Here is a 13,334-nt window from a genome sequence, read left to right as displayed (position 1 = left end):
TGTCCAAGCTATGGGGAGAAGTGGACACGCCAGAGGGCAGGGAACAGCTGCAAGCAGACCTGGACAGGTTGGACAAGTGGGCAGAAAACAACAGAATGCAGTTCAACAAGGAGAAATGCAAAGTGCTGCACCTAGGGAAGAAAAATGTCCAGCACACCTACTGCCTAGGAAATGACCTGCTGGGTGGCACAGAAGCGGAAAGGGATCTTGGAGTCCTAGTGGACTCCAAGATGAACATGAGTCGGCAGTGTGACGAAGCCATCAGAAAAGCCAATGGCACTTTATCATGCATCAGCAGATGCATGATGAATAGATCCAAAGAGGTGATACTTCCCCTCTATCGGGCGCTGGTCAGACCGCAGTTGGAGTACTGCGTGCAATTCTGGGCGCCACACTTCAAGAAGGATGCGGATAACCTGGAGAGGGTCCAGAGAAGGGCAACTCGTATGGTTAAGGGCTTGCAGACCAAGCCCTACGAGGAGAGACTAGAGAACCTGGACCTTTTCAGCCTCTGCAAGAGAAGGCTGAGAGGCGACCTTGTGGCTGCCTATAAGTTCATCACGGGGGCACAGAAGGGAATTGGTGAGGTTTTATTCACCAAGGCGCCCCCGGGGGTTACAAGAAATAATGGCCACAAGCTAGCAGAGAGCAGATTTAGACTGGACATTAGGAAGAACTTCTTCACAGTTCGAGTGGCCAAGGTCTGGAACGGGCTCCCAAGGGAGGTGGTGCTCTCCCCTACCCTGGGGGTCTTCAAGAGGAGGTTGGATATGCATCTGGCTGGGGTCGTCTAGGCCCAGCACTCTTTCCTGCCTATGCAGGGGTTTGGACTCGATGATCTATTGAGGTCCCTTCCGACCCTAACATCTATGAATCTATGACTTCTTTTCAACAGTTGATTGTTTACATGCCTGCCTGATTTGCATTGCTGATTCCTTTTGAGATAACTAATTTTGAAAATGAGAGGATAGTGAATCCCATACAGCAGTTACTCTCATCCTTGCATGAATGCCTCTGATCATATGTAACACAGATATAGAAAACAGACATATCCAAAATGCCTGTAAGTAGTGAATCACAGTTGAAACTGGCAGCCCTTCAGAAATCAAATCAATGTTGACAATACTATTTTCAGAATACTTGGCCAGCTTTCCCAAGCACAAAACTGAAGAAGATAAAAGGGACAGATGCGAGACAATAATAAGGAATGCATTTATCCTGCACATGGAAGTAACTATAGAATAAGAAGGGTGGGATGTCAAATGCTGAAAAAAACTAGGTAATGCCAGTTTAATGTTAGCTTTTAAATTTTAAATTCTGCCTCATATTCATAGACATTATGAATAGAGATGACTGATTCTGTTTGCTTTTCTGGTTTTTGAATTGAGGGGGAAAGTCTGTTGAAAAATAGGAACTCCGTAACTGAAAACAAAAACTCAAAATTACCTGACACCAGAGAGCTAATATGTGGAAGAAAATGCTTTCCAACTATTCCTTCTCTTGAAGAACAGGTCAAAGCAGAAGATGTTACTGAAATTGCACTGAAAGTGAAAGCTCTGTATAAATAAATAAATAAGATATTTCCCATTAAAAAAAAACCAAAAAAACTGTTGGAAACTTTTTGACCACTTTTCAATGATAGATTTTATCATGATCCTGGCCTCCCCTTTGTAGCATATGATGGAGGAAAAAAAAAGATTAAGACAGGAGGCTGCAGGAAGAGGATGTTCTCTGTTAAAGGAATGAGAATGGAATTCAAGAAAGCCAGTTTCTAGCCTGGCTTCACTGTTGACCTTGTTTTCTTAATTACCGAATACTTTACTTTACAAGCTTCCAACTTAATTAAAGTAGTTTTCTGAATACCAAATGATTATGTTGAAACTTTTGCTAAGTTAGATCACTTCATAGCATATAGACATTAGACATACAACAGAACCCTTTTTTTTCTATAATTTTCAGTGTTGTTTAACCACAGGGTCATGCCGTGTAGGTCCATATACGTTTCTATGAGGAAGAGCAACAGAGTGGCAATTACCACTGAGAGACAGCACTTTCTTCTATCTGGAATACATGCATACCTGCCCAGATATAAAGCTGCTTATCAGTGAAACCCTGCCCTTGTAGCATGGATCTAAAAATCCTTGCTCACAGGCAGGTAAACTAGGGGAAATTCAGACTTGCTCAGAAACTCCATCGGTGCACAGTAATTTGCTGCTACTTTTTTGCCAGGGACCAGTAAAAGATCTTTCTGACAAGAAGATATAATGGTAAGTGATTTTCTGTATACAAGACTATAGGAACAGGAAATTAAAAACATCTCTGTGGCCTACAGATAGCAGTTGGTCTTCCCTAGATAATTCCACCCCGCTTTTAAACACACTAAATAAAAAACTATTTTCTACTTCTAACTTATCTATGCTTACCTACAGCATCATGTACCCCACTTTACTTCCTCATTGGATACAGCATCGTTGCTTAGTGACAGCTCAGGGAGCTCCAGTGACTTTTCTGAATTCCAACTCTGGAAAGTTAATTTTTTTACTGCAATTGCAAGCAGCTGGCATTTCTACTTGCAAAAAACTCTGCAACCAGAAAAAAAAAAAAGAATCCCGGCCTGTACAAAAGCACACTGTTATGAAGAGAAAGGGAATGTTACGTTTTTGATTTTTTTTTTTAAACAACAAAAAATCATGTTCCGACACTAGGAGTGGCTTTGGGTACCTTTGTTTGATTGCATGCTTTTTCTCTGCTCAAGATTTCTTTATCAAATGTTCATTTTACAAGCAGGTATATTTTGGGAATTTTAATTATCAACCCTGAAAATTCAACTAGACACCTGGGAATTAAGCTACATTTTCTCTCTTGTGAATCATCAGCAATAAAGATTCTTAAAATACAATCTCTCTCTCATATAACACCTCTCAATGCCTTAAAATTATACCTTCAGAGACACCTGTTCAGCAACTTTTCCAGCTTTGTACCTGTGTAACTAACTGAATACTGCTGTGATCAGAATTATTGAACAGTTCTGGTGAAGATGTATGCAACTACAAAAATAATAATAGTAATAAAAAACCTCACACTCTTAACTTGAGACTGCAGGAAGCATGAAAACAAATATGTTACTTTTTATGTAATCTTTTTTCAGATGAGAGTTTACACTTTTAAAATTTCAAAAATATTTAATGTGTGAATATTTTCTATCCCCATCTTTGTAATCCACCCCAAGCAAATTTGTAAAATATATTTAAAACTTCTTTGTTTCACTTTAACATACACACAAAAACACATAACATTTTACTAATTTTGAAGAAATGAAGTAAGTTTTTGTAGGAGAAATTTACTGTTTTCACATATATATTACTTGGCACATGTCTAGAAAGACATGAACCTATTCTGTCTGATAAAAGGCTATGCTGGGTATTTTTGGAGTGGTCTCTGCCCAAAACAAAACAAGTTTCCCAAATCCCTCTTTTTTCATGATGTTATGTCCTTTTCTGAATTATAATAAACAGAGTACAGCTATAGATTTTCTTCACATTTAAGACTAAGTGTGTACTACTGAAATTACTGTTTTGAAACCATTTTGACCATCTTTCTCTAAATGAGAAGACTGAGAAGATGTTCTTACGGTAAATTAAGAAACTCAAATGAAGTAGAAGTTGTGTCACTTATTGCTCTACTTGTAGAGACAGGTAGAATTTTATTTTACTTTGGTGGAAAGGGTCACTATATCCCCCAAGTGGAAAGGGGTATAGGGGAGAAGGAGCCCCACAGAAGACCTCAACATCGACCCATGCTAACGTTGGCATACTCTAAGCAGGTACTACCACCTTATATCTCTTTTCAACTACATCAAGTCATGGCAGGCGAGATTTAAAGTGAGAGATCAAGACACCTGCTGCGTGCTCCAGGGCTCTCTGCCCTATTAAGCTCAGTCTGTCTCTTCCCTCACTTAGCCTCCCTTTCTCTCCAGGACCTCCAATCAGCCCATTCACAAATCCAGGGCCTTAACCAACCTGCAATAAGGCTGCAAAAAGACTTAATCTTTGGGTCACTATGAAAAGTTTCCCTGTGGCAGAATGTGAAAGCCAACAGACAACCATGTCCTATGTCATTCCACAAATGCTCAAATTTGTGGCTGAGACAAAAAGTGGAATTTGTGGAATTTGTATGGCAAACATCTATTTTAAAGTGGAGAGTGCAGGCAACCTAAAGCTGCTTACATTTTCCAGCTGCCCCAGGCATGCATTACTTGGACTCCAGGGGCCAAATGCTACCCAGGGCATAAAGAATCAGGTCCCTGAAGCCCTGGGAGCAACTGCCAAGTTTTCCCCATCTGTAGAGGCATGCCCTGAGTCAGAATCCCCAGGCATGCCTCAGCAAGCAGGGAACTCTGGGTTTCCCCCATTTGAAGAGCCAAACCCAATTTGTTTTCCTGCAGGCTTGAGCCCCTGCCACTCCCATTGCCTGGCTCCTCTGCAAGGAGATAAGCATTGTAATATATCAATCAGTTTTTGAAAGTGGGCATCACTCGATTTGCAAGTATTATGGAAGGGGGGCTTGAGTCTACTGAGGGGTGCTTTGAGATTAAAAAATGGTAAGAGCCACTGCCTTGGCTGTCTCCTATCACCCCTTAGAGTTTCCCCATCCCTTGCATTTTACTTACCCAACTTAGAAACATGCAAAGGAAAACAAACTCCAACAAACACAATTTAATCTGTCCAGGATGTCTTCTTTCCCTCAACCTGCCAGCCTCCATTCTCAGACCCTCTGGGTTCACTCATCATGATTAGGCATCCTCTGGGAGCACAGTAGCAGGATCAGTGGGCAAAGTCATTCCCCAAACTGGGCAATACTGGATTTGGGGAAGAGACTGGAAGCAAAGGCAGCTGCTTACCTACCCCTCCTGGACTGGTCCAGGAATGGACTGGAGCAGCTATCGAAATTCTCTGCCCACTCCCCAGATCAGGGATCCCCAGCCAGGAGAACTGGTGGGAGGGCTTTGCCTCACTGCTCCACTCCCATCCTGGAGCAGACCAAGAGGGGACTGTACAAGTATTCTTTCTTACAAGGGATTTTCTGTAGCAAGGGAGGGGGTGTTTTTCCCTCAGAAGAAACTGGATGAACTCTTGTATACTTCTAGTTTCTACCAGAAGGGTAGTCATTCTCCTAGTAGAATCATAGGGCACTTTGACATATGCTCCAGGGGTAGGCATGAGGGGTGCTTTAATTAGAGTGGCTCCGAGAGCCACTTTGATTAAAGTGCTCACAGCGTCTCATGCATCAGCGTCCACATGCTTCAAAATGGTGGCAGGGGTGCTTTAATTAAATCTTGTGGAATGAGTTTTAGTTAAAAGCACCCTCACTGCCATTTTGAAGCGTAGGGATGTTGATACATGAGATGTGAAGGCTGGCTGGAGCACATCAATTAGTACGTGCCAGCAAACTCTATTAATCTTAATTAAATTACAGCGCGTCAGAGCAGCCTCCCCGCACATGTACAGACACCCCTTATGCCTGCATCAAAACAAAAGACAGCTCTCAGAACCTCTTAAAATAAGCACTTTTCAAGACAAGAAAGTAAACAGATTCAGCAAGGAGAATATCTATTTACCCTCTTGGATGACATGCGGTGATCTCCCTACTAGATGTATATCTCCACTCTCTGGAAACACAGCTGCCTGAGGGGCAGTTACCCTATAGTCAGTAGTGTTTCCCAAGGGGAATGTTGACAGCCTGATTACCAGCACCTGTGGTGTCTTTGGTTGTCTGAGCCAAGATTTTGAGCCCTGTCTTGCCAAGTGCTTAGCAGGGTACATCCACTCTGTCATAAGGATCCAATTATTATCAATAAAGTAACACAGAGTGCAACATAATAATAAATTCCTCTGCAATGAACATAACTAATCTAGGGCTAAGAAGCAGAGTATTTAAGAAACAGAAGGCCTAGGCTTTTCTTTTTTTAACTCTCCTCCATCACCCCCACCCCCCTCCCCCCCCATAAGAACAAAACAAAAGTATATCGTTAAAAGCAAATACTTGTAACAAGACTTAAGCATTTTAAAGGAAAGGAGTAAAGACTTCTGCCTGCACCTTCTGTTCTTTTTTTATATACAGAGCCTGATGTTCAGAAGTGCTGAGCATACACAATTTCAGTTCAAGTCAGCAGAACTTTCTGGTGGCCTGGCCATCAGAAAAAAAAGAATCCTCACATGCCTTCTATGCAACTATTTGGCCCTTTCTTCTGCTCTTTAGTTGCTTCCAAAGTAATCCTGACTTCTGCAAAAATATCTCCTTTTTGAAGGTGCTGACCACTTGATAGACAGTTTTCAATGTGTGCTCTAATTGTGGACTATTCACTTTTATTATAACCTATCTAGAATATTAAGCATGGGATTGATCACCAAAATCACAACCTTTTTTTTTTGGCTTAGAACTATTTAGGGTATGAACCAATTTCAAGGAAGTCATTGGAATGACACCAATTGATTTCAGTGCAAAATGAATTAGGCCTTTAATAATCCATTACAAATTTTAGAATACAGAATGCCTATTATTATAAAACAGAGTTCACATCTAGTTACTTTTCTAAATCAATTTTCAACTTTTCTAAAAATTAATACCTGACAGTCTGTGTGTTACATTTTGCACACCCCACTTTCACTTACAAATAAGGAGAGCACCATTTTTTTCATTCTTAAAGCAGCCAGGCAGAGATTGACAAGAAGACAGAAGTAGTTTATATACAGACAGCTACTGAGGCCGCCAGCTATTTCTGGTTGTATAAATTGTTTCAAAGGTCACCCTACCAAGTTTCATGAAACCAATTGTACAGCTTTTTCTGCTGGTGTGTTAGAACAAATTAGAACTTTGACAATTTAGAAATTTGTTTCCTAAGACTCATTGTACTTTCCCATTGCTCTTTCTTTACCGCTGTTATTGAGTTTTGTTTTCTTTTAAAATTCAAACATGTCTTTTATATTTCTACTAAACCTGAAAACATAGGGTAAGAAAAATAATTTAAAAAGCAGACTTGTACGTCATGTTAAATGTGAATGTAGCAGGGACCCAGCCCAGTCCCATACTCACTGGGGCAATGATCGCAGGGGCACTTCACAGTCCATGGGATCCCAGGCTGTCCTGGTGGTGGGCAAGGAACCCACAGACAGGCAGTATGTCCCCCTGCATGCTTGCGCCCCAGGCAGGGTAGGGAAGCGGCAAGAGATGCACCTCTCCTGCACACCTGTCCCCTGGGCAGGGCTGAAAGAAGGAAGCCAGGCTCTGCCTGGACCCGGAGCCTGGACAGAGCCAAGCATAAGTGGGCATCATGCCCAGCACTGCCTGAAGCTGGGAGGTGGCAACTGCAGCCAATAATGAGCCCCACAAGGGCTCTTAGCACCTGGCAGCAGTCATGGGGCATGTGGGGGCATGCAGGGGTCTGCATTGGCTCAGATCAACCCAGAACTTCCCTTATAGAGCAGTGCAGGCCCCAGAACTGGGGACATCTCATTGGAGACCAACTAAACCCCAGCTCCCACAGCAGGAATGTGACCACCCTGAGGACACTGGATACCAGGTACCTGCAAGGGCCTCATGGGGGTTCACAGTACCCATGGTCCCAAGAGTGGTCACAAGAGTGGACCCAATATAGGCCCGCTCTGTGAATTAGGCTTGCAACTGGGGGCAAAACCTGAAGAGCCTCAGTTGCCCGAGAAGGTGGACACACACACTACAAAGCCAAAAAGTTAGGCCCACAAGTAGACATCAGAGATAACTACTTATGTCATTTGTTTTAGTAATTTCTATGTGGTATGGACATCATTGGTGGTAGACCGTTACCAGAATCATAGGGCTTGGCCAGCTCATTTTGGAACTAGGCTGCTTTTTCTCACACCAAACCTTTTCTGTTGCCATGTGAAGACAGGCACCTGAGAAGCACCTCAATCATCACTGGAACACCTGAGTGGAAAGAGGTTGGGTGTAGAGGAGGCAGAGCCCCACATAAGATGCTTAGACACTGAGACTTGTACCCATCTCAACAAACCCCATACAGTCACCTCCTGATATTCTTGTCTTCAACATCAAATTGTGGCAGGTGGCACATTGAGATAAGGGGGTGAACACCAGTTGAGAGTGCAGCACCTGGGCCCCACCATGGTGTGGCCCTTGACCCAAGTCCCACTACAGTGACTGAGTATGATCAGTATATAAAATTTTTTTCTAACACTATGAGTGCTGGACACTGGCAAATTAAAAGAAAAAGAAAGAAAAAGAGAAAGAAAAAAGAAGTTTAAAGTTTTATAACCTTGATTAAAGGGTTTTGCCAGCTTATAGCTCTTATATCTACTTTATTATTTGTAAGTTTTCTGTCGCAGAGCACTGAGGTGCCCTGCTCCTAAAGAGAAGAAACTATGAGGGAAAGAGCCCTAGCAATGAGTGAGGAGCCCAGCTGTGGGTTCCCGGGGCAACCAGGGAAGGTCAGCCGACCAGAAGGGGCAGGGCCTGGTTCCCTTATAAACCCTAAGGGCTGGGGCCAGAGACAGTTCACTGCCAGCAGCCCAGGAGGAAGAAGCTCTCTGCTATCGGAGAGAGGGGAAGCCTGATACAGGAGCAGCATCTAACATTGCTGAGAGCTAAAGGGCACTGGTAGGATTGAACGTTGTTATGGCCGGACGGCTTCTATTTAAGTTATAGCCGATGGGCTTGCATTTTGTGTTGCTGTTTATCACCGGTGGTTTGGGTGAGTCTATTAGGGGTTGGAGGAGGCCTCATGGGGGACCCACAGCCGTGTGGGAACCCCAGGGCCAGCAAGGGTGCAGCATTAGGGGTGCATAGACCCCAGCCCCAGAAAGGGGGCGTTGCTGAGAAGCCCCAGTGCGGGCATGGTGAGCCCCCAGAGGAGGGGCAGCATTACTGAGGAGCCCCCAGAGGAGGGGCAGCATTACTGAGGAGGCCCTGGAGAGAGGGCGGCACTGTAGAGGAGGCCCTGGAGAGAGGGCGGCACTGTAGAAGAGCCCTGAGAGAGGGCGGCACTGTAGAGAAGGCCCCAGAGGAGGGCCGCGCTACAGAGAGAAGGCCCCAGAGGAGGACCACGCTACAGAGAGAAGGCCCCAGAAGGGGGTAGCGCTTGAGGAACCCCAGAGAAGGGGGCAGTAATACTGAGGAGCCCCAGAGAGGGGGGCAGCATTACTGAGGAGCCCGGAGGGAGGGCACGGAGAGAGAGAGACAGGGCTGCAGAGATCCCAAGTGCCAGAGAGGGCGTGAACACCAGAGAGAGGGACAGAATAACGTGCATTACATCTGCAAGGCTTGGGGAATGGTATTGGGGTGGTAGGAGCCACACATAGCCCCTAAGGCTGGGATGCCCCTTACAGCACCATTTACAGAACGGGACCCCGAGGGGTCCGGGAAACCATGGGGTCATAGGATCCAACGAGAAGTGACCAAGAGGGCGTAAAGGCAGCCTCCCTAACATATTTGAACATCTAAGACGTGGCGGGCGAGAAACTGAGGGTGCCCTTGGGCCAACTTGGCACGGGAAGGGGGCCTTGAGGAGATCACGGCCCTCCTGCAGGACCCTGCCGGTGACATTTTCATTAACAGAAGAACGACAGTGGTATGTGTAAATGAGAGCCTACAGGACATCCAAAAGGTAAAGTCCAATATAGTATTTGACATTCTCTGGAGTCAGTTACCAACCCCTTTCTGGAAGAAAAAAGCCGACTTGCATATATTTGTATCCAGCTGAAAGAGTTTATTTTCTATACTATTCCCATTTTTCAGCCTCCAGAAAACATAAACCAAGTGTATCTACCGACATTTTTTCTGTGAGAGTGATCTTTTCAGTCATGCATATTTTGCAAACCTAACACTGGCTTGCATTTATATAGCACATTTCATTCCAAAGTATCCCAAAGTCTTTTTCAAATTTAAATTAGCGGAATATACACCTGCCCACTACTCTGATGCAGACATAGCCAGGATAAAATACATGAATTATTTAACAAACTATAGCAGCCTACACAACATTTAGGACAGGAAGTGAAGGAGGATGGAGTATCACATTGAACACAGGCATAATTTAAAGTGTCAAAATGGAGTAAGTAGAGCTGCACCTACGTGCCTTTTTCTTTAACTTTGAAACCTAAACTGCATTCACAGAATATCAGGAACCTTTGGTTGAACCTAAAAAGCACTGAGCTAACCCTGGTCATTTGAAATTTGGTACCCAGGTTACCAAAAGGTTGTAGAAACCAATTAAAGACTCACATCGCCTTTTTAAAACTAACTGTCATGACCCAAAGGTCTGATTTTGTGTGTGTGCTTCGGCACTAAGAATTATCCCCGTAGGTTTACAGCTTCATTGCGCGGTGGAGTTCTGCTGCACAGAGAACCCGTGTGTAAAGGAGAGAGTTCCTGCCACTTTGCAGCTGTCTTTGCAGGGTGCATTTTCTTTGCAACACAGAAATGCACGGTGCAAAGAGTTCCCACTCTTCGTATGCAAATTTGTGTCCCGCTATTGGCTAGTGCTAAATTATTCCCACGTGGTGGCTAGCGATTGGCCTGCTAGCCATATAAGAGGCTTGAGCAGTTTCCGCCCAAGCCGAAGAGGACTCCACATCCATCTCGTGGGGACTCTGGGTGTGTGGCAGGGTCATAGATACCCTGTGTGTTATTCAGAGGAGTTTGGCGGCCTGATCCATCGCCCTCCTCTTCCCGTCTTCGAGCGGTAACTTTCTATAAGACGTATCGACGAGTTTTCTATTTGAGGCACCCTTGTCCTGGACATCCGGAGTTCTGTCTGCGTGGAGCCTAGCAAACTCCACGTGATTGTTCGTGTTTTCTGTTTGTAACCGCAACTCAAGCAAGTTTTCCAGCCTGCACCGCGACCATCTCGGTGTAAGTAAACAATCTTAAAATCAACCATTACGTGTCTGTGCCTAATTCTAGCTCGGCGCCCGCCCTCTCTGATCCAGTGTGCCCGGGCTGCTGGCCACAGCCTGCGTGCAGCGCGACCAAGGGCCCGGGTTCGCGCCCGGCCCGCACACTAACCTGGTGCTCCAAATCCATATTAGCAGGTCCTAACACAAGGCTGATGGCTTGCTTCTTCAGTATCCCTCTTTCCCTTCATTTATAGCTTTTCCTAATAGCTCATCTAATTTATGCCTGGATCCTGAAATAAAATCTACTTATGAGGAACTTTATGCCCATTGCTCCACACAAAATTCTTATTTAACACCCTGAAAATAAAAAATACATGATACTTTACACCTTGTTTACAAGTCTAATCCTGTGAAGCTAAACACCATAATTATTTATGAGAACCACTGAGATGGTTTGGGAAGATTTTTAATATATTTATTTTGTTAATGAAAATGGAAAGAACAAATTCCATTATGTCAGTGTGCATGCATCATAGTTTTAATCTCTCTTCATAAGCCAATTTCTCCAAAAGAAAAATTATTTTGTTTTTGTAGACAAGTTCCTAATTTGTCATCTTTCAAACTAAAGCCAGCAGAGTATTCTAGCATCATTTTTTACCATAGCAGTAAATGGAGGTGCTCTCATCTCTCTGGTGATATGCTATATTTCTGCATATCTAAGCCAATTACTTCTCTTCTTCCCCTCCTTCTGCCTTAACGCATTTCACCCTTGTGTTCATTTTCTGTTCACAATCAGCCTCAGAGGTCTTCTGAATTCCTGATTCTCAAGTAGTTCCATTATATCAAAACACGGTGTTTCAGGTTATTTTTCTCTATGTTCTCTTGCATTTTTCCAGGCTGTGTTTCAACCTATTTCCTACCTTTCAGATGAGGAATTAGCTACAACTGTAATTCTGCATGCTACCACCTAACCCTCTCCAAACATGCACACACTTCCCCCAGATCATCAACAAACCATCAAAACAGTTAAGATGACTCTGCAACCAAAGCCAGTGGCCACATCCTGCAACCTGACCAGAGTGCTGTTCAGCCTCATAATACTTTGTTTATTGTTTTTAATGCCAGGTTTTCAGTCCATGTGACAATGTCAGTTAATTTCCTTAAATAAGGTTACTGTGAATTTTGTCAACTATAATTGATTTTTTTTTTCTTTAGAGAACAATTATTTCTAGCATTCCTTATTCTTCATGAGTATGTAGTGCATTACCAACCCTTTCTCTCTGTACAACACAATATTATCACAGCCTTGATTTAGTAAGATACTTAAAACATGTGCCTAATTTTAAGTACATGGATATTCCATATTTGAATGCAACTGGAATTATATGCTTATAGTTCCAAACCCATATGCCTCAATTCCTGCTCAACTGGGCTCCAAATCTGCTGCAACACAGTTGTTTATATTTGCAGGGGAAAGGGAAATATTGTCCCTACATGTTGACTCATTAACAAATGAAACAGGACATTTATTCTTCGTATATGGTGCAAAATTATTTGTGAACAGATGGATAAATGCCAGGTAGTTAGGAAAAATGTTTGTAAATTCAAGAATTTCAGATGTTATAACAAAATGAATATTAATCTAGAAATCTGCTTCAAAATATATGTTACTCATTATAGGTTATTCATCGTTTGCCACATGACTGCTTAGCAAGTCTCAGTCATTTAAATTAAGAGTAATAGGAATATTAGTATACTTAGATTTTCATTTTGACGAGGATTTTATTGCTTCCTATGCCATACACAGCACACGCTAAATAAGCTCACAATATAAAAGTACGTACAAAACAGGACCTGCAACACTGAAAATGAAGTGCAAATACACTAAACATTCAAACCATCCATATGATGAAAATATATATCTTTTTAAGTGTTTTTTTCTAAATACTTTCAAATGATAACAATATATTTGTATACAGTAGGACTGATTCACAAAGAATGTGGGATCAGTAAAGAGGGAGGAGAGTTACGAAAAGTGCAGCATATAGCATACTAATTAAAATGCTAGTAACAGTGCAAGCCAGAAAAAAAATACCAATAGCAAATTGCAAATACTTACAGAGTGTTCAAATTCTTCAGTTTCCTAAAGGTGCCTGCTAGGATTTCTTGTATTCTGTTAAATCGCAAATCCCTAGGAGGGAAAAAAAAAGAAACGGAAACTTGATCATTCTATCTTACTTCCTAATAGTGAAGCATCTGAGGGGGGTTGTTTCACTTTTAACAAGTTATACAGATGCACCTCTAGATCCTCCTCTTACATTCACTCTAGATCAGAGTTCCTGTGAGGGAAGAACAAAGAATCAAAGCTGTTGTTTGTACATCTAGGCCATTAAAACTAGGGCCCCCACCACAGTAGCGCTTTACTCCCCATTGTGCAGACAGTGTACC

At 43.0% G+C, this 13,334-nt stretch overlaps 1 protein-coding gene across 7 annotated transcripts in view; it reads right to left on the bottom strand.

The window, feature by feature from the left end:
- The window catches only part of PXDNL (peroxidasin like), a 421,482-nt gene that overhangs the window by 272,094 nt on the left and 136,054 nt on the right, over positions 1 to 13,334 (bottom strand). For all 7 annotated transcript variants that reach the window (XR_002093899.2, XR_002093901.2, XM_014606787.3 and 4 more), the window contains exon 2: positions 13,006 to 13,077. Coding sequence is in view for 5 of the 7 variants with exons in the window: in XM_014606787.3 (XP_014462273.1) it covers positions 13,006 to 13,077 (72 nt within the window). In the remaining 2 variants the exon portion in view is untranslated. The remainder of the gene's footprint in view (positions 1 to 13,005; positions 13,078 to 13,334) is intronic.

The sequence above is a fragment of the Alligator mississippiensis genome, chromosome 3 (genome assembly GCF_030867095.1).
Source record: "Alligator mississippiensis isolate rAllMis1 chromosome 3, rAllMis1, whole genome shotgun sequence".
Lineage (NCBI taxonomy): Eukaryota > Metazoa > Chordata > Crocodylia > Alligatoridae > Alligator > Alligator mississippiensis.
Note: the sequence above shows the minus strand (reverse complement) of the source record. Positions and strands in the feature narration are given on the sequence as shown.